This window comes from Lytechinus pictus, unplaced genomic scaffold (genome assembly GCF_037042905.1).
Source record: "Lytechinus pictus isolate F3 Inbred unplaced genomic scaffold, Lp3.0 scaffold_20, whole genome shotgun sequence".
Lineage (NCBI taxonomy): Eukaryota > Metazoa > Echinodermata > Echinoidea > Temnopleuroida > Toxopneustidae > Lytechinus > Lytechinus pictus.
In genome coordinates this window covers 827,948-847,008 of record NW_026974141.1, presented here as the reverse complement: position 1 = coordinate 847,008, position 19,061 = coordinate 827,948, and the positions used below count along the sequence as shown (strand labels likewise).

Below are 19,061 nucleotides of genomic sequence, written 5' to 3'. Positions count from 1 at the left end.
ATACCTAAAACAAGTGGTTTAATAAGCAGTAAGTGAATATAATGGAAATATTTACATATGACAAAATGAGTAAGTAGAATATATATCTATAAAGATGTAGTCAGTAATCAAAGATACACTATGGAATAAATATTTAATTAATATGTCTGATTATGAAATAAATTGTCCCGCCTCAAACTACGGATCAGGCTCATGCAATATTATATTTATAAATTTGGATTTAATAAGTTTGCCATAATTCTTCTCTACTCGTAAATAACTTAACTTAAGGACGTTCCACAGTTAAAGTGAAATCCATGTCATTTTCACCAAACTTTGCACATAGATACTTTAGAACCTTAATATTCGAAATATGCAAAAATTAACATAGGTCCATGTGCTTGATTTTTTGCTATAGAGCTTCAAAGTTCACCCAAATTGATGTTCTTAAGAATTGCGCATTCAAAAGAATTTGGCATTTTTAGACCGCCCAAGATTACTACAATGAGTTTAAACCTCCATTACTCAGTCAAAATACATGAAAAAGTCATCAAATTTCGCAAGAGAGTTAATAATTGTATCGTTAGAATGGAGAATCTATTAATAGTGCTATTTGTTTGCAATTTTAAGTTTAACAGCACTGTCAGTTCTTAAAAATGGCGTAAAAGATAACAAAATCCCAATCTAAAAAATGTAAAATTTCAGTAACAAACTACAAACGTACAATAAATGCTGCACTTTATTCAAAATCCATGTCATTTTCACCGAAATTTGCAGAGTTGTAGAGGAAGGTATACCTAAGAGGTACAAACATTAAAAAATAGGGGTTCATGTGCTTGTTTTTAAACTATCAGCATTTTTATTAGAGCAAATGTACTTTTTAAAATACCAAAAATGGGCCGAATGCTTAGTATCTATGTGAAGAAAAAATCAAAACCACTCTACCATTTATTCAAACTCGGGGTAATATTCGTGATTCTTGGCAGCACTGCAGAGTAAAGTATTTTGAAATTGTAGAGAATATTTTTTTGAATGGTCCATGGAACAATTCAATTTTTTAGCTTCATGAAATAACGCATCGGATCTGCAGTTAAAGTGCAGAAGATGAGAAAAATCAGCTCATACCCGCAACTAATTAATCACCTGTTCATCCATTGTGACGTCAGCGCGCAGAGTGTAAACTATGCGCAGATCATAATGCGCACAAATATAACTGTGGAACGTCCTTAACTAACTCCATATTATACTAGCTTAGCCTACACCACGGTACGGTCACGGAGCCAAATCATCATTCAAACAAACAAAAAGAAACTCAGATAGGGCAGCGAGATAATGACTTCTCCAGATCAAAATGGATTAGGTGCCACGGAAACATATCTAGAAGCTATACAACACAATAAAGGTATGTTTTTGTTATCCAAATTCGGTATTTTATCGCATGATTTCTCATGTTCATTCACGCGGTCGTCTGGCTCAGTGGTCGTGACGATGCACCTACTACTACACCACATCGCCCCGGCGCGGCCGGCAGTGGACTCGCCGCTGGCGCCGGAGCAAGCTACCCGCTGTTCCGCTGAACTCCGTCGGCTCCACTTACCAATTACAGCGACCAGGGTGACCGGATTGAAATATGGGACAATCAACAAAGCACGGTGCATGAGCGGATTGACGCGAGCGCAAGCCAGGCCAGGTCTTAATTTAAAGTAGGCCTAGTGACTAGTCTAATTTTAATTTAAAAAATCAACTAAGAGTAAGACTAGTCTAAGTCATAGAACTAAGTCTAAGAAGACAAGTGTAAGTCTAAGACAAGTCTTGTCGCAAGAATGAAGGAGAGAAAGAAAAGAGAGAAAAAAAATGAATTGAGAGGAAAGAAAAAAAAAATGAAGGGGAAAAATAGATCTAAAAGTAAGAAACTAAGAAAAGAAGGATGATTGAAGAAAGAATAAGAAAGGTTTCCGTCATTCTTTAAAAAGAATAAAGAAAGGGAAGATGAATGAATGTGTGAAAGAGAAAAGGGAAAAAAAGAAAGTAAGAAAAAAGGAGGAAGAAAGAAAGAATGAAGGAAAGAAAAATGTTTCATTCATTCTTGGAAAGAAACAAAGAAAGAAGAAAATAGGAAGGAAGGAAGGGAAAAGAAAAAGGATGAAAGAGAGGGAGGAGAGAATGAAAACAAATAATGGAAGGAGAGAAAGAATGAAAAAAGGAGAGGAAGGCAGGAGGCAAAGAAACATTTAGAGAAAGAAAGAACGAAGGAAATAAAAAAAAAAGGGAATTAAAAAAAAGAAAGTATGAGAAAGAAGGAAATAAAGAAAAATGAACAGAGGGAGGGAAAGGATCAGGAAAGAAAGCTAGGAAAGATTGGAAATAAAGATAGATGGAACAAAAAAGGCAAGCAGGAAGGATAGAAAAGAAAAAGTTCAAACTTCAAGCAAACAAAAAAATCCAATCTAACAAAACTCTTAAATTAAAAAAATTGTTAGAAAAGTAAATTGTTTTAGAAATGAATAAAATTTCAATGTGAAACGTCAAACTTAGAAATTAGATAAAACATCGTGGCATCACACACAGGCATCTCTCATCCCATTACAAGTTCGCACCGATCACAAGACTCATAACGTAAAAGGTACATATTTTGACAACGTCGCGGGCCAGCGAAAATCCACGAAAATCCATGAACTTCATCATGAAAGCCAATATCTATGGCTTCAGCATGCATTGGTGATGCCCTGCATGCCTGCGAAGGTTGAATATGGCCACACATCAAATCTTTGAAATCAATCCATAAATTTGATCCCATTCGAACCCAAAATTCATAAAATGTGAAAAAAATGTGGCGAAACGTAATATTAGTTTCTCTGATTCTCTGAATCATTGATAGATTCGAGCTCATTTTGAGCAGATTACGTTGGATTTCAAAGCTAAATTTGGTATAAAAATCCAGCCGGTTACGATGCCGCCGTACATGTATATTGTACAGGGGTACAATCACAGAGGGGAAAATGGAGTATTATTCCGCACTGCCAGAGACTTTTAACGTTAGCGATATGCCACGATATCGGCATCAACGCATTGACAAGCGAACCGACTGGCATACACGTACAAATTTTGTGCCCATCCGAGAGTGTGCGTCTAGTGCCTATGGCCGTGCCTAGTAAAGAGTTACCCAGATGCCCAGAACCTCACCATTCTCCAATAGGATTTTCTCAAGGAAGAGGCCCGGGGGGGGGGGGGGGGGGCACTCGACCAAAAAAGTGGTAGGGGTGTGCCGCGGGCGAGACAAAAAACGGGGGCGTTGGAGCGGGCTTATTGTAAAAAGGAGGGTCCTCGGAACGTGCTTCGGAACTACTAATGTTTGTGAAAACGGGGGTCCTTGGAACGGGTCGCCTGCGTGCGAGTGCGTATGCATCCCTATGGAACGTGCATGCAGCTAGCCCGGCGGCACGACTGACGGGCGCGCTAGCGCAGAGGCGATGGTCGGACAGTGAGCTGCGGCCGCTTTTCACCAAAATTGCGACCGGAACGGCGTAACGGAAAATATGCGAAGCCCTGGAGCGGATTTTTCTCTTCTTTTTTCTCGAGAAGAAGAAACTGCTATGCTTTGGAGCGACTTTCTTTGTTCTTTTTCTCAATAAGACAAAAATGCTATGCCTCGGAACGGAAATTTGAGTGTAAAAATGGGGGTCCCCTCCGCGGCACATACCCATTATGCATGATATACTGAGTGCCCCCCCCCCCCCCCCCCGGGGAAGAGGTAACAATAACACTCCCAAATTAATGAAAAAAAAAGAATTCATGCACCCGGGCCGCCTCAATTCTATTGATGCTTGTCTAACAGGTTCTACAAGTAGGCTCCCAAGATGGATGCAGTAGCTAGACCCTGAAAAAAAATGTCACCTTTCATTATTCAAATAAAATATACGAAAGTGAAATTCTATGTCGATTTTGGTATGAGGTGATAGAGAACTTCACACTTGTTTTGATGCCATGCGCACTGGAAGACTTGCAATGCGCATGCTTACTACATTTTCATTCATAAATTGGCTTGCGATCATAGCTGGATGACGTCATGTAATATGCCAAATCGCCGATTGCTAGTGGCGAACATTGTGTCATTCATGTATGCTATATTTCATTGTGATATCAACCTTTCCCACAATAATTTTTGGGCAAACATGTAATTTTCCAATTTGTAAGCCTTCCTACTCTGAATGCGTACTTGTAACATAACAGCTTATAACTGTGACAGTAGAAAACACAATCTGAGAAAAAAAGTTCCGTAATATTGGATAGGATCAATAGATTAATCCAAATGGGGGTGTTTTTGATAAATAACTAAACGATTATTACAAGTACATTATGTTTATTAATTGTATCAAACCAACTAAACTATTTTTACTTTAAATACATAAAATAAGTGTTTCAGGCGGCCTCATTTGCCCCATTTCGGTGGCCACGCGACAAAAACATTCATGGCTCATTAATATGCAAATTAGGCTGAATAGTTCTAAAATTTCTAATGGATAATGTTGGTCTGCTCTAGACCTAGTAATAGACATCTAATCATGTTTTTTTACTGCTTTACATATATGTATGTAATTGGGAAAATTAAAAAAGTGGCATTTTTTACCCCTCTCTCCCCTATATCTCTATCTTTTTATCTCTACATTTTTAGATTTTCATGCCAGTGCCAGCCCACTCCCAAATGCCCACTTTTGAAAACTATGATTACCTCATTTTTCATCCATTTTATCATTAACTTGTCGCTTTTAATTTTACCCTACTTTAGTCGCATGTATTTCGAATTTATGATTCATTCATGGGTTTGCTGGAAAAAAAATCCATGTTGTGTCAAGTTGAGTTTTGCTTCATGTTATTCAGATTCAACATTGGCTGTACCAAAAAGTTGACAATTGTAGTACCCAAGGACAGAAATGAAGGAGGAAAAGTTGGTTGTTAAAAAATGAAATAATAGCTGACAAGTATCATACTTGCATCTGAATTTTCATTTTTTTTTTTAATGCTACAATGTAACATGATTGATGACTTGAGTGGAAGATTGAATCTCATTGTAATGCAGACAAAGATTTTCATCAGATTAATGAGAAACATTGAAGCAAACCAACTTTTTCTCTGATATTTCTGTCCTGTTTCAGTGTCAGATGAATTTGACGTTGAATTTCCTCCACCATTTGGCTATGTGCGTGATATTGAGAGTGCAGAGATTCTTCGCAGACGATTCGAGCAAAAGTTTGGTGTGCGATTTTCAACATATAGACAAAGCAAAGACTATGGAAAAGAAGGTAAGAAAGGATTCTATATATATTTTTGTCTATCACTTAAATTGACATACATGTACATGAATTCAGAGGTTTTGAGGCTGTGTTTTATAAATTATGTAAGTGAATAAAATCCTACTTGAATTCCAAGTTGCATGAACAGATTGTATTCACTTTGTTTAACGAGAAGTTAGTCTACCCGTCCCTTCACACGGGAAAAAATCGTTCGGTAATTTGAATGATGTTTCCAGTGAAAAGTAAGGCCAATGACAAATTTTTACCACGTGTGAAACCAAACTAGAATCACGAACGCTAATCACAATCACAAATTCAAATTTTACTCCGGAAGTGTTCACTCAAATTACGGTACAAATTTTCTGTGTGAAAGGTCTGATGATTCTAAAGGCAAATTGCAATCATCATTTATTGTGATTCAAGATTCAGGTGTGACAAGACCCTACATTTCATGAAGTCTAAACATGGGATAAACCCATTTGGTCTACTTTCAATCTGGGTTTATAATTGCCATATGGTGACACGTCTTGTCTCATATGCACGCCACTTACGGTAGTCTAATTCTCATTGCACAGTTGGTCTAATTTCACTTTGTCTACTAACATTATTTCAATTGAAAATTTGACAACAATTTGCACGCTGTAAGCAATTTTTTATCGAATAATGTACATACACTGTACACTTGCACGCTGCACTTCACCAGTACGACAATACACCAGACGGTGGACTGTACTGTTTCCAGAAGAAGAAGAAGAACAGTAAATGCATTTTAGGTGTGCTAGGGAAGAAAGCTTCAGCAAATACTGAATACGAGAAAGCACTTTCGGAATAGTCGGCCTGATTTTCCTTTTTTTCACTCAGGCACTGCCTTGTTTAAAGAAGTCCATTGTATAGCATGTTCCCATTTTTCTCCTTTAGATATAGATATCTAAAAGATAGATAGATATCTTCAGATATATCATAATTGTTCATCTAAAAATAACAAATCAGTATATAACACCTACATATATTGCTTTTTCAGATATAAAAATTGATCATCATAAGGTATGCTGGGAAGACGGCTCCAGACTTCGTCAAGGTCACCTTGTATTTGATCACGTACCATACATTGTGATTGGAATTAAGACATTAGATTGTCAGTATGGAAGGGACAGGCATGTTGCTAGAAAGAAAAGATCTCTTGCACAGGTTAGTTTTGTTTTTATTCAAACCAAGGGAGGGGGGACATGAAAATCTGAATGTGATTAAAATGAATTGAATAAAATTGATCAAAATTAATATTGATATTAAATAATTAGGTTATTGAATTCTTGGGCTGATTATGTCATGTATCCACTTCCCTTTTTCTTTATTACATAAAATCATAATTATTTCATATTTTGATACATGTAAGTGTGATACGTACTATGATGTCTCTCTTGTAATACACAAAATAGGTTGCAGCAATGATTACATGTATCGTACACCTAAAATCAGGAGTTAATCCAGCTTTATTGTTTCATTCTTTTATGACAAATTTGAATTCATAATTTCATAAAATACAAAAGAATTAAGTGGGGATAAAACATTAGGTTGCTCATTTGCATGTCTATGAAGTCATTGGTAAAACGGTTTCACCAAAATAATGCAAAGCTTTAAAATGTAATTTGTTATTCCTTGTCCGATATGATGAAATTTTGTGTGTTTTGTTTTTTCTGATATCTCTTCTAATCATATATATGTAGCATGGGGTACAATTGTTGATCTGTATGTGCTGTAATGAGAGGTTCCATGGGACATTTGCTCAGACGGTGACAATTGGTCGCGCTGACAATGCACACATTAAGCCATACGTAAACCTGTACTTCAAACCTTGCCTTAACCCTAAAATGGCCGGGGGGGGGGTTGAATCAACCCCCCCCCCTCAACATTTTCTGCGATCATTCCGCCGCGCGAAATTTTTTCACTGCGCCACTCGCAGAGTTTATACTTCTGAGTCTCGCGCATCTTTTGAGACCAAATTTATGACGCCTGGGTAGGCGGTTCCGAAATTACGTAACATTTTGTAAGTGCATGTCAGACCAAAAATTGTTCCAAAACGTAATTTTGTGTACAAAGTCAATGCAAATTGAGTTTTCTCATCTTATTCATAAAGATATGATTATTTTTACTTTAAACAGCTGAAAGCAATTGATTTTAGCATAATTATGCTACAAAAAAGGTTGTGCAATAAATCTGGTGAAAAAAACAAAGAAAAACAAAAGGTTGAAAAACACAGAAATACATAAGAAATTCATAAATCAATAAAATACATAAGAAAACCGAAGTTTTTTTCAATTGCCGTTGTTAAGAATGCTACAAAGAATATTTTTACCAAAAATTAGCATTCTAGGAGCTTTATTTAGTGAATTATAGCAAAAAGTATGATTTATGCATAAATTAGCATAATTAATTCATATAAAATAAAATCTCATTATTTTGGAAAATTTTACCATACAGCCTTGTAGATTTTTTTACGCCTGTTACCATGGTTATCCACGCTATTTTATTCATGGGTCCACTGTTTGAAGAGTGGACTCATGAATAAAAACAGTGGACTCGTGAATAAAATAGCGTGGATAACCATGGTAACAGGCGTCAATCTTGCGCACTGTGACAAAAGCGCGCATCAGCATTGGACATTTTTTTACACACGTGCCCGATACGCGCTAAATTAAGCGTAATTTATACAGGAAATCTGCATAAACCATGGACTCAACCGTGGGTTTTCAAAACCACCTTTGTGAATTCGGGCCAAAGGGCGTGGCCGAAGTCGAGACAATATCCTCAGTAATAAGAGCTACCTGTAAATCATAACCAATGCTTGCGTGTAACAGTAACCATTCCTTTTATAAATCTCAGTAATCATCATAATACAACAGGATATTACTTATCATACCATAGTAATGATTATTCATAATACATTTAAACAGCAAGATATTTTATCCACTGCAAATAAGGACAAATAAAAATAATCCAGTGAATTAAGATTTCAATATTCAGAATACACATTTCAAACAGCATTTGTATTATAACTCTCTAACCTGTCTATCATTCAATTAAATTGGAAGAAATGTAAGGGTATAATTCAACTTACAACTTGACTTGTGAAAATAGGCCAATAAAGAAGACACAGGTCCTCTCTCTCCAAAAGTCAATAGGCACAGTGCTTGCCCAAGCTATACAAGAACAGCAACCCTTCACACTATCTCTTACTCCACACATCAGCTCACACACTTCCATTCATAATCGCTCAAGCCAACACACAGTTTCTATAGAGGTTAATTTGCATATCAAGTCAAACTGTAGCTCCTAAGTTGTGCCTGCAATAAAGGAATCATAAATGCTAATAGGTTAACTAGCAAAAGAACTGAGGGATATCTGTCAAAGAAAGAAATGAGTCACACCTGACACCGTCTCACACTACGCGATCCAGTGCGACACGATTTTTCAAGAAATCACATTTTGCATTAAATATAGAATTTCCAAGAAGTAAAATTATTTCATTTCAAGTTTTGCATATTGCTAGGAAAACTCGAATCATATTTTTACTTTGTGCAAGCACTATGGTCTGAGTAAAAACCAAAATGGCTTCAAGTCGCAGCCGATGATGACGTCATTACGATTCGGAATTAAATTTGTTTCTATTCATTCAGGGAGACTCTATTAACTGGACTGAATTTCGATTTTAGTAGTCCTACCACTATTCTGAATTCTGATCCATATTATTTTAATAGTTGGAATATCCATATCAAATGTTATCACAATAAATTTGAAATTTGGATCGCAACGAATCTCATAGTGTAGGACGGGCTTTAGGCTTCAGTCACAACTCAGAGGGGCGACCGACCGATAAGTAGCCTAACTCACTGACTCACTTGTGTTCCCCTCGTTCTTGCCCTAAGTTGCATACTTTTTTGGGTGCATTGTGGTGCAGTGGTTCGGACTATCTTCTTGTTATCAGAGGATCATGGGTTCAAACCCCGCCAGGGCTTCACATCCTTTGGAAAGACATCAATCTACACTTTGCCACTTTCCAACTGTAGATTGGAAAGTTGTGACTGAAGCCTAAATGCATGCCTAGCAATTGAGAATATTTTATCATAAAGCACTGCTCTATTTAATATAAATTCTACATGTGGTGTATTGATTTTAAATTTTGTTTTCTTCAAATTTCTAGGAAGATGATCAAAAAAGGAGAAAACGGTTATCTGGCAAGAAGGTGGACTGTCCAGCACAAATATCTTTTAGAGATATCTTGAAGTTCCCAGATTATAAAGTGAGTTCTGTTTGGGTCTTCTCACGAGCCATATGATTATGTTTTGTCATCATCAAAGTTATTTTCTGCTTTAATAAACTATTTTTTTCATATAAACCTCGCCTTCGGTTTAAAAAAGTGCTCTGAAGGTGCATAATTGAGGTCAAATTGGTACCAAGAAATTTGGAAGAAAAAAACGAAATGAAGGTCATTTTCATTACATTTTTTTCAATTTTTACACATCTTCCTGAATACCTGGGGGTGCTGCCTATAGAGAATAAAAATGATACACAAAGCACCCCCCAAGGAAAGTTTTGGTGGTGCTTCAGTCTGTATATCCTTTATATCATAACCATTTTAGGGACACAAATTTAATATAATTCAAATGAATCGGAACACGGAATTGCATATAACTTCATTTCTTGCTTTATTGTGTTTAGATTGAGAGCAATACAGTATGGAGAAGAAAAGCCATGTCAGAAAGACTCAGGAAATCCCTATCTACAGAATCAGATGTTAAAATAGAGAGACGAATCTATATAAAATTTCCAGAACCAAGTGATCACAAATGTGTGAGTTTACAAGTACATGTATGAGTTGTTTGAAACCAGCTACATATAAAAGGAGCCAGGCCTTTTGCATATTCAGTTGCGGATTGGATGAAGCTTATTTCTGTTCAAGAGAGGTTGAAGAGTAGAAGAATACAGTTAATAAAAAGTTAAACTTTTGATCACAACACACAAAGAAATCTTGAAGAGTTACCTTGAAATTTTTGGCTACTGCCTTCTTCAGCAATGTGACTCGATTTGACTTTAGTGACGTAGCACTTGCCCGATTGCCGGGGGCAAGTAGAAGTTAGAGTTGGACAAGTGTTTTGAAGTAAAGACCAAAACTACTTGCCCAAAATGGGCAAGCGAAATTCACACACGGTAGAAAGCAAAATTCTCACAGTAGAATGACCAAAATTAGGGTCGATATGATATGATATTGACCCTAATTTTGGTCATGGTAGGCAAGATAAAATCACTTTGGAAAAAGAAATGCAATAGCAAGGTAGATCAGTTCATGTCAAAAGACAGAAAAAGGTCAATGGCTTATAAAACCGTAAAACTTTCTTTTGAAGAGATAAAACTTTTTTTTCAAGGATTTTTTCGGGCAAGTGAAATAGATTTTGGGGCAAGTATATTACAACTATTTAAGAATTTACTTGCCCGACTGGGCAAGCGCTTCTAAAAAGTTATGTAGCACCCTGCGTAGTGATCGCATCAGATTACCGTGGCTCCTTGTTCAAACCTTGTTGATATCAATGTGATGCTCAGATTGTCTATGATCCCATCATTGATTACTATATCAATAAGGTCAAATCACGTCACATCGCTGAGGAAGGCTGCAGTCAATAGCCAACAATTTTTGAGGTAATAACTTCAAAATTTATTTGTGTGTTGCGGTCAAAAGTTAACCTTTTTGTTATTCTCAACCAACACAGATAAACTTTCACGATCGTAAGAATACAGATTATTTGAGTGAACTTGTATTCGGAGGACTCCGGCTGCACTTAATCTCATCCTTGAATTTATGAACGGGATAATTGAATAATCTAGATTGTTTCTGAATTCATGAATGTAATTAGTATTGCTGGGTATGCGCTATTCTGATTTGAATTTATGAAAGGGTTGTAAAACTCTAAAAAAAGAATTTATTAAAGAAAGAAGATAGATTTTTCAAATGTTCTTTCATAATTTTCATGCATCATCAATCTACAGCCACTGAGCCAGAAGATTTCCAATTTATTTTTAAACTGCCTGATTGGTGATTGTTGTTATATGCAAGGGATTCTTTTTGACAGGTTTCCTTTTGTTCACGCTAGATTTGGAGCATGTTTATTTGGATTATCAATTCATAGTTATGCAACTAGTAGAAATAATTATCAGATCTTCTTTGTAAACCCCCTCTGCCACACTATGTTCTTGTCTCTATAGGTGTGTGTGGGAGTAAGAGGAAAAGGGTATTTCTTGTACAAGGACTTATTTGTGCATATGTACAGGGAGTTACAAAATACTATGTACATGAGAGACATATCCTTAAAGGTAAATGCTAGTTTTGGTAACGATATCAAAATGAGTTCGTACAGAATCCAATGAAATGACCACCAAAGTGTCTGTTTGTATAAATAAAACGCATGTGCCAAAGGATTCTGGAAGAAATTGTGTAATTGCTGAGAAATCAGCAAATAAGCACAGGATTCGGGTAGAGCGTCGGGCCCGACGCTCAAAGCAATAATTATACACTGTCCCACGTGTGCTTATCTGTGTTGGGGAAGTTCAGTCTGAACATTTTTCAGCGTAGATTTCAAGATTTCACAAAGTTCAGTTTATGTAACTGTACCAGATCTAGATCCTCGATGATATACTGACAATTAAGCCTGGTTTTACAGACTTTCTCATGAAATCAGTGTTTACTGCAACTACTGGAATTTCTCTTTAAGCCCTAGGTTGGAAATTAGTTTAACAGATCTTATTTGTGAACTCTTTCTCCCCACACACACAATCTGTCCTTAAAGTGTGTGTTTGGATGGTGGTAGCGGGTTATTTCTTATACAAGGATTTAATTACCCTTTTCCAATTCTGTATGTACATGTTCTTGCAGGCTGTTGCAGAAGACTATGTGCCTGTCCTTGGACACAAGGTCGTACAAAGCAGTTCGTGTGTGAGTGGAGGAGGTTCTGATGGATCAGGGATTCAAAGTGATGTACAGACACAGGTTCTAAATAAGGAGCTTGCTGTGCAAGATGTAAGACAACAGATGAGCTCTGAGACTACAGGAGCACACTTTAGGTACGGACACTTAATATTAAAAGTAGCCAGGGGCCTGATTCATGAAAGCTTTTAAGGATGACATTGGCCCGTATTCTGAAGTCAGGTTTAAATTAAACTCAGGTTTAAAGTTGTGATTTAAGTATGGATAGCCAATTGTTACATAAATCACTAAAAGTAGAGATATCATATTTCAGCTCATTTGGCTCTCAAATCATTCATAATTATCTAGGAAGTATAAATAGATGATTGTCTTCACCATCGATGAATCAGGAAAGAGCACAGCAAACATAAGAAACATACAACTTAATTAAAATTTTGACATTTTTGGCTTCCCATAATTTTAGCACTGAGTTAGACCATGGTCTAAGTTAAACCTGACTTCAGAATACGGGCCTTTGAGTCGAATGCACCATGTGAATTCATGAAACGGGCCCATGGCCTTAAATTATTATATTTTTTTTGCTGTAATTTTAGGTTTCATTAAAAAGAACCTAACGTCAGGGCGAACTTCACCTTCAATTGCATATGATTCTTTCCCAGTTACCAAACTTTTTTTTTTTTTTTCTCATTACATTTTAGGCAACCAGACAGAACATTTAGCCAAGCTGAGCAGTCCCCTCCGTCTACCGAGGCCAGCAATACCTCGACCACAGTTGCTGAGTGCAGACAAGAGGTGGTAGTTTCTGACCCATCAAATACAGCTGTTGATGGTACGAATGCAGCTAGTCACCAGAGGAGAAAGATGGAAATCTTGCAGCAGCTGACTCATTCTACTGATTCTATGATCCAGGTCAGCCAGTGCAGAAGACAGCTGGACGATTCCCTTCTTTTGACTCAGCCAAGTGAGATTAATCACCAAGAGAGTCGTGTAGATTCACTTCAGTTGGTCGAGGATATCAATACTACAAACCTAGCCATTCAATCGAGCAGTAAGGAAATAGAACCATTTCATTTGTCTGAAGATGGTACAGATCAAGGAAGTGATTGTAGAAGACAGATGGTACATATAGATGTACTTAGATTGAGTGACAGTAGCAATGATGCAAACCAAGGTGGTAGTCCGCTAGATGCAGTTCAATCAACTAGGCAAAGTGATGGCTCAAACCAAGCGAGTCAGATGGGTTCATGTCAATCGACAAAGGATAGTGATGGCTCAAACCAAGCAAGTCAATGCAGAAGACTTCTTGAGGAACTAACTGAAGAGACTTATGCCATTCAAGATTCATCTATCCTAGATGCTCTGCAGGAACAACTCAGAAACACCCTCAGGAATCTACAGAAAGCAAAACAAAAACGGGTATTGATTCCATCAGGACAGAAAAGTACAGATGTACTTGATTCACATACACAATCAAGAAAATCCTCCAATAGATATAATAGCAAGAAGCATAGTGGTAAAATTCATCCTGACACTACTGGGAAGAGTTGTACGTGCAAGAATAGAAGTTGCAGGTTTTGTTCTGCAGCCGAGAGGGTTGAGTTTGGTGAGGTCATGCGTGAGGAACTGTGTTCAGACCAGTCAGTGAGTAGTAGGATCATCAGGGAAGCACAGGCACTGATCCTAGAAATGTTCCCTCTTATGCATGGGTTTGAGGAAACCACTCTAGGTAACCATCTTCTCTTCTCAGCAGCCCAAGGAGAGTTCGGCCAGCTAATGAACGATGGGAAGGACCACTGGATTTTTGTCACGTCCATTTCCTGCGCTCCAGGAACAGTCAAGTACTATGACAGTATGGGTGCTCGGACGATTCCAGACATCATACGCAAGCAGATAGCATGTATCGTGTGTTCTCAGGACACCCAGATCTCTGTGGAAATCCAACCAGTTCAGTTGTCCAAGGAATTCACCGATTGTGGTCTTTTCGCGATAGCTTTTGCCGTGAGTGTCCTGTATTCTGAAGATCCGGCATTGGTTTGTTATGACATCACCTCCATGAGAGACCATCTCTACCATTGCTTCCAGAAACGTAGTCTCACACCTTTCCCAAAGATTGATCAGTCCTTAGAGCGAACCGTAAAGAGGACGATTAGTGTGGACGTGTTTTGCCTCTGCAGGATGCCCTGGTATGCTATCGCAAAGGAATCAAAGATGAAGATGGCCCACTGCAGCATGTGTGGCGAGTGGTGGCACTCGAACTGCTGTGGCATTCCTGATCCAGGTCAAAGAAGCAGCTGGAAGTGCCCTAGATGTGAAGATGTCCAGTCTGCAGTATCCGCTCTCAATTCTCTTCAGTCGGTAGTCTGTCCAAATGAAAGCCCAGGTCACAGCTGACAAGTTCATTGCCCCCCCCCCCCCTCTCCATCACCTGTGGAAAGGACAAGTTCACATTATTTTCTCTATTAGCAAATGTGATGGAAAATAAGTTATGGGGCCACTAGATCTTCACTATTCTATGTTCTATCAACCTTCAAGATTCCCACAGTCCTGGAAAATCCTGGAAAAATTTGTGGTCATTGAAAGTCAGGGAATTTGGAAAATTTGTGAAAAGTCATGGAATTTCATTTAATAATAATAATAATAATGCTCAATTCTTGTATAGCGCATCACACATAGCATAGCATGTCCCTATGCGCTTAAAGAAGAAATAGTGTAAGGTAAGAATAAAGTAATCAAGATATATTTATATTGGACCATTAGTTCAAAGTTAGTATTTTATGCATTGAATAGATATGTTTTAAGGGATCTCCTGAACCTACATAAATCACTTTGATGTCTCATTGAATTAGGTAAAGCATTCCAGAGGACAGCAGAGGCATGAGTAAAAGCACCTCTCGGCTATGGCAGCTTTCCGGATTGTTGTGTCTCACAAAACTCATACTCTGTGATCATACTCTGCTTTTATCATTGGTGTTCATGATTTCCATTTTTCCCAGTTTTGTGACATCCCAAATTCTGCATAACTCTTGGTACGTCTCGGGAAGTCATGGAAACCAGCAATTTAGTCATGGAAAAGTCATGGAACTCTGTTTTCAAATTTCTGTGGGAACCCTGACCTTATACATGTATGCTCCCAACTTCCTAAAGCCTCTTGGTTGCAAGAGGCTTTTGCCTGAATTCACAAAGAAGGTGTTAACCTGTTGGCTAGACCACAGTTTTTGTAGATACATGTAAAATGCAATCATTATGCATAATTTAGTGCGTACATTGAAAGAGAGTCCATTGATTTCAATTCTCTAGGAGATTGTGAATTCAGATATGCAGCTTCTACACTGTGGAACCAATTTTCAACAGCAAGAAAATAAAAATAAAGTGTTCAGTGTGTGCCTATCAAACTGGGTAGATCCAAGGGTCACCTGTTCAAAGGTTGTAACCATCGTTAATGAATATATTGGACACTTGAAACCCCCAAATAACTGAGGGTTCAACTCAAAACATTGTGTACATGTATGCATGATATGGGAGTGACAGTGACTTGATTAGAGTTTGGCCTTACAAAGTCAAAGGTCATATTGATCATTATTGAAATTTTTTAAAGTAGAGTATCGTCTTGCAATGGTGGAGGCATTAATTTTGACTCCATACGATTGAGAATCCATCTGCAGGTAACTCTTACACAAGTCAAATATTTGCCTAAATTATTGAAACAATTTTTGACTCACCTGCATAGCAGAGCGAGACTACATGCATATGCGCCGCTTTTTCTGATGTTGGCAACGGCGGCGGCTTCGTCAACGTCAAATCTTAACCAAAGTTTTGGAAATATCATCATAACTTAGAAAGTATGTAGGCCTAGTTCATAAAACTTGGACATAATGGTAACCAAGAATTACTTAACATCCTGCCAGAGATTGAGGTCAGATGACTAAGTCAAAGGTCATTTAAGGTCAATGAACTTTGGCAATGTTGGTGGTATTTGTTGATTTCCATCATAACTTTGAAAGTTTATGGATCTGGTTCATGAAACTTGGACATTTGAATAATCAAGCATCAGTGGACATCCTGCATGAGTTTCGGGTCACATGACCAAGGTCAATGAATTTTGGCTGTGTTGGGGGTATTTGTTGAATTGCCATCATAACTTTGAAAGTTTATGGATCTAGTTCATGAAATGTGGACATAAGGGTAATCAAGTATCACTAATCGTCTTGTACAATTCTTAAGTCACACGATCAAGGTAAAATATTTAGGGTCAATGAACTAGTATTTTTATATCATATTATGAATGTTTTTTTTTGTGAATGATTATTCTATAGTCGATTTCGAAGTAGGCACTGCTTCTATATTGACTCGTGCAATGCAGGCGAGACTGCCAGATGCACTCCACGAGTTTATCCATGTTATACTTATACATGTACCTCTCGTACGTAAAATTTCTCCTGAGTCAAACAGATTAATGTGGTTCCAAAGTTTTGACTGTATTGGATTGGATGAATTTGTGCAGGATTTTCCAAATAAACACAGGCATTTCAATAAATAGTGTCAATCAGTCAATTCTTCTTAATTTCAGTCTTCATTAGCCTCTGTGTGTATTTAGTGTCTGATTATAGCGTATGATTCATTTTGAGAAGTGGATGCAAGTGGATCACCCGTTCCTTGACAACTGTCTGATGTTAGGAAATAAGTAAGCAGATTAGGTCAATAGGATATCTATGTAGTTGTGCATAGTTTTGCGTGTTTGCAAAAAAATATCCCAAACCCTAAAAAAATTGTGTCTAGCAGTCATGAATATGGCATAGATCGATTCAATTCATACATTCAATGCGGTATCATGGAAATCTTTTGAAATGAGTGTTAGCAATGTTTTGTTTATGAGAGTGGATGTCACTGATCATGATAATCTTTGGTAATTTGAAACCCAATGATGAATTCATTTGCTTTATGGCTTTATGAATACCCTCCCCCATTTTTTATAGCGCACATGTACAGGGAAAACTAAAGAGGAGAGAGAGAGAGAGAGAGATGAATGCAAGGTGGGCTATTATATGTAGATGATGAATATTCCATGTGATTTCTGGGCTCTGTAACACAAAGGTTAGTAAGTAATCGTACGCTTGATTTTCACGATTAATTGTATATTGTAGTAAATGCAATCAATCATAGAAAAAATATTGTACAATCATTGCTGAGTTTTGTGTTATGGGCCCCAGGTGTTGAAAGCTTTTATGACCAATTCCGAAACAGACCACAAAATTATACTTGCATCTCTTTTATTATGGATGCTCTTTATGGTCGAAGTTGTCAGACTTGCTTAGACATGTTACAAGATTAAGTGAAAGAGAGCACGTCTTCATTATTAGTAGTCAGGTGGTTTTCACTGGATACAAAGCTACTGAAATCCTTCCCTCTGATTGGTTGAAAGCAAAGTACATAATTTACTTTTTGTTTCATGAAATACCCACTTGGCCCTGTGACATGAAGCTTAGCAATTGATCTTTGGGACTGATTTTTTTACAGTTGATCCTACACAGTAATCAATGCAATCGATCGCAGACATCAGCATCACAATCGCTAAGCGTGATGTTACAGGGCTGGTGTGAAAGTGAGACTTCCCTTGGTATGTGTTTAGTGTTGGGTCCTGTAATACAAAGAGATGCGATTGATTGCAAATTTGAAACAATTATTCTAATTTAGTAACATCCCATACATGCGAGTGCATGCCTCATTGATATTGATTTGTCAATTGATTATCAAAAAAGGTTAGGGTTAGGAAATTGGAAATTTAAAAAGAAAAGAAAACAAACGAAACAGAAAGAGGTTAGAATTTATTACAAATCTTGGAGTTAAAACCAAAGGAGTCTGTTTTGTGAAAGTTAGATTATTTTGTCTGGAAGATGTTGGAGTTATACTATCACAGGACCAAAACCGACTCCAGATTGACCATTGACAGACCATTGGTCAATTTGGAGACTTACATGTATGGGTCTCTGTCTTAGATCTTGGCTACATCTGGATTTACTGGAAGACGTTTGACTGAATCTCTTGGTCTCTTGTTGATTATTTAGCATCACTTGTCCACCCCTCATCTGGGTCTGTATTCTGAAAACGTTCTTATCTCAAATTTGTTCTTAGCAACATCATGATCTCAAATAGGTATTTTAAAAACGTTCTTATCTTTTACTCCTTTTTTCTCTCTCTGTACTACATGCTTGCCAAGCACGTAAATGTATAACTTGCCCATAATACCAACGCGCACTAAAAAGACAACATATTGTGCAGTATTGTGAATTATGTAATTACGCCTGTAATTAGTTTACATGTAGCGTGCATAATCTCTTCATATAAGGAATGCTAACTATTAGTTAAACTGCCAATATAAAGTCTATTTTGATTAGTAATATCTAAAAAAAATATGGGCATGTTGAAGGTGTGAAAGGGGCAGTCCTTACAGAGACAAGAAGGTGTTAAGATTGTCAGAATACCGAATTGCAATGATTTTAACGTCTTCCCTATCTCGGTGAGATATTAAGATAAGAAAAGAGATACCAACGTTTTCAGAATACATGTACCACCCCTTGTGATTTTGTATGGTGGTGACTCCTGTTTTTTTTTTTACCTGATTGATTAGCCTATCCAATATGCGTCGGGCTAGTGGGCAAACTACTGACGGCGAGGGTGCAGCCCGACCGCCTATCATCACTGGTTATTTATGAACCCCCAACTAAGCTTCAATATAACTATTCATAACTGTCCGCGAACACGGACCAATAAGCGACGAGGCTTGAACGTGACGTAGACTACGATGATATTTTATTGGTTAA

General features: G+C 37.4%; 1 protein-coding gene across 1 annotated transcript; it reads left to right on the top strand.

Moving 5' to 3' along the window:
- Window positions 1–1,217: 1,217 nt before the first annotated feature.
- LOC135157862 (uncharacterized) lies at window positions 1,218–18,005 on the top strand. The gene is made up of 7 exons (XM_064114943.1): window positions 1,218–1,381; window positions 5,133–5,279; window positions 6,292–6,458; window positions 9,469–9,567; window positions 9,987–10,118; window positions 12,193–12,380; window positions 12,942–18,005. Exons 1-7 carry the CDS (start codon window positions 1,312–1,314, stop codon window positions 14,632–14,634), a joined length of 2,496 nt encoding a protein of 831 aa, XP_063971013.1. The 5' UTR covers window positions 1,218–1,311; the 3' UTR covers window positions 14,635–18,005.
- Window positions 18,006–19,061: the final 1,056 nt, after the last annotated feature.

Bases quoted from the DNA above. Each gene is read 5' to 3' on its own strand.
- LOC135157862 (XM_064114943.1), top strand. From the start codon at position 1,312: ATGACTTCTCCAGATCAAAATGGATTAGGTGCCACGGAAACATATCTA. The intron at 1,382-5,132 runs GTATGTTTTTGT...GTCCTGTTTCAG, and splicing joins AGCTATACAACACAATAAAG to TGTCAGATGAATTTGACGTT. The intron at 6,459-9,468 runs GTTAGTTTTGTT...TCAAATTTCTAG, and splicing joins AGAAAAGATCTCTTGCACAG to GAAGATGATCAAAAAAGGAG.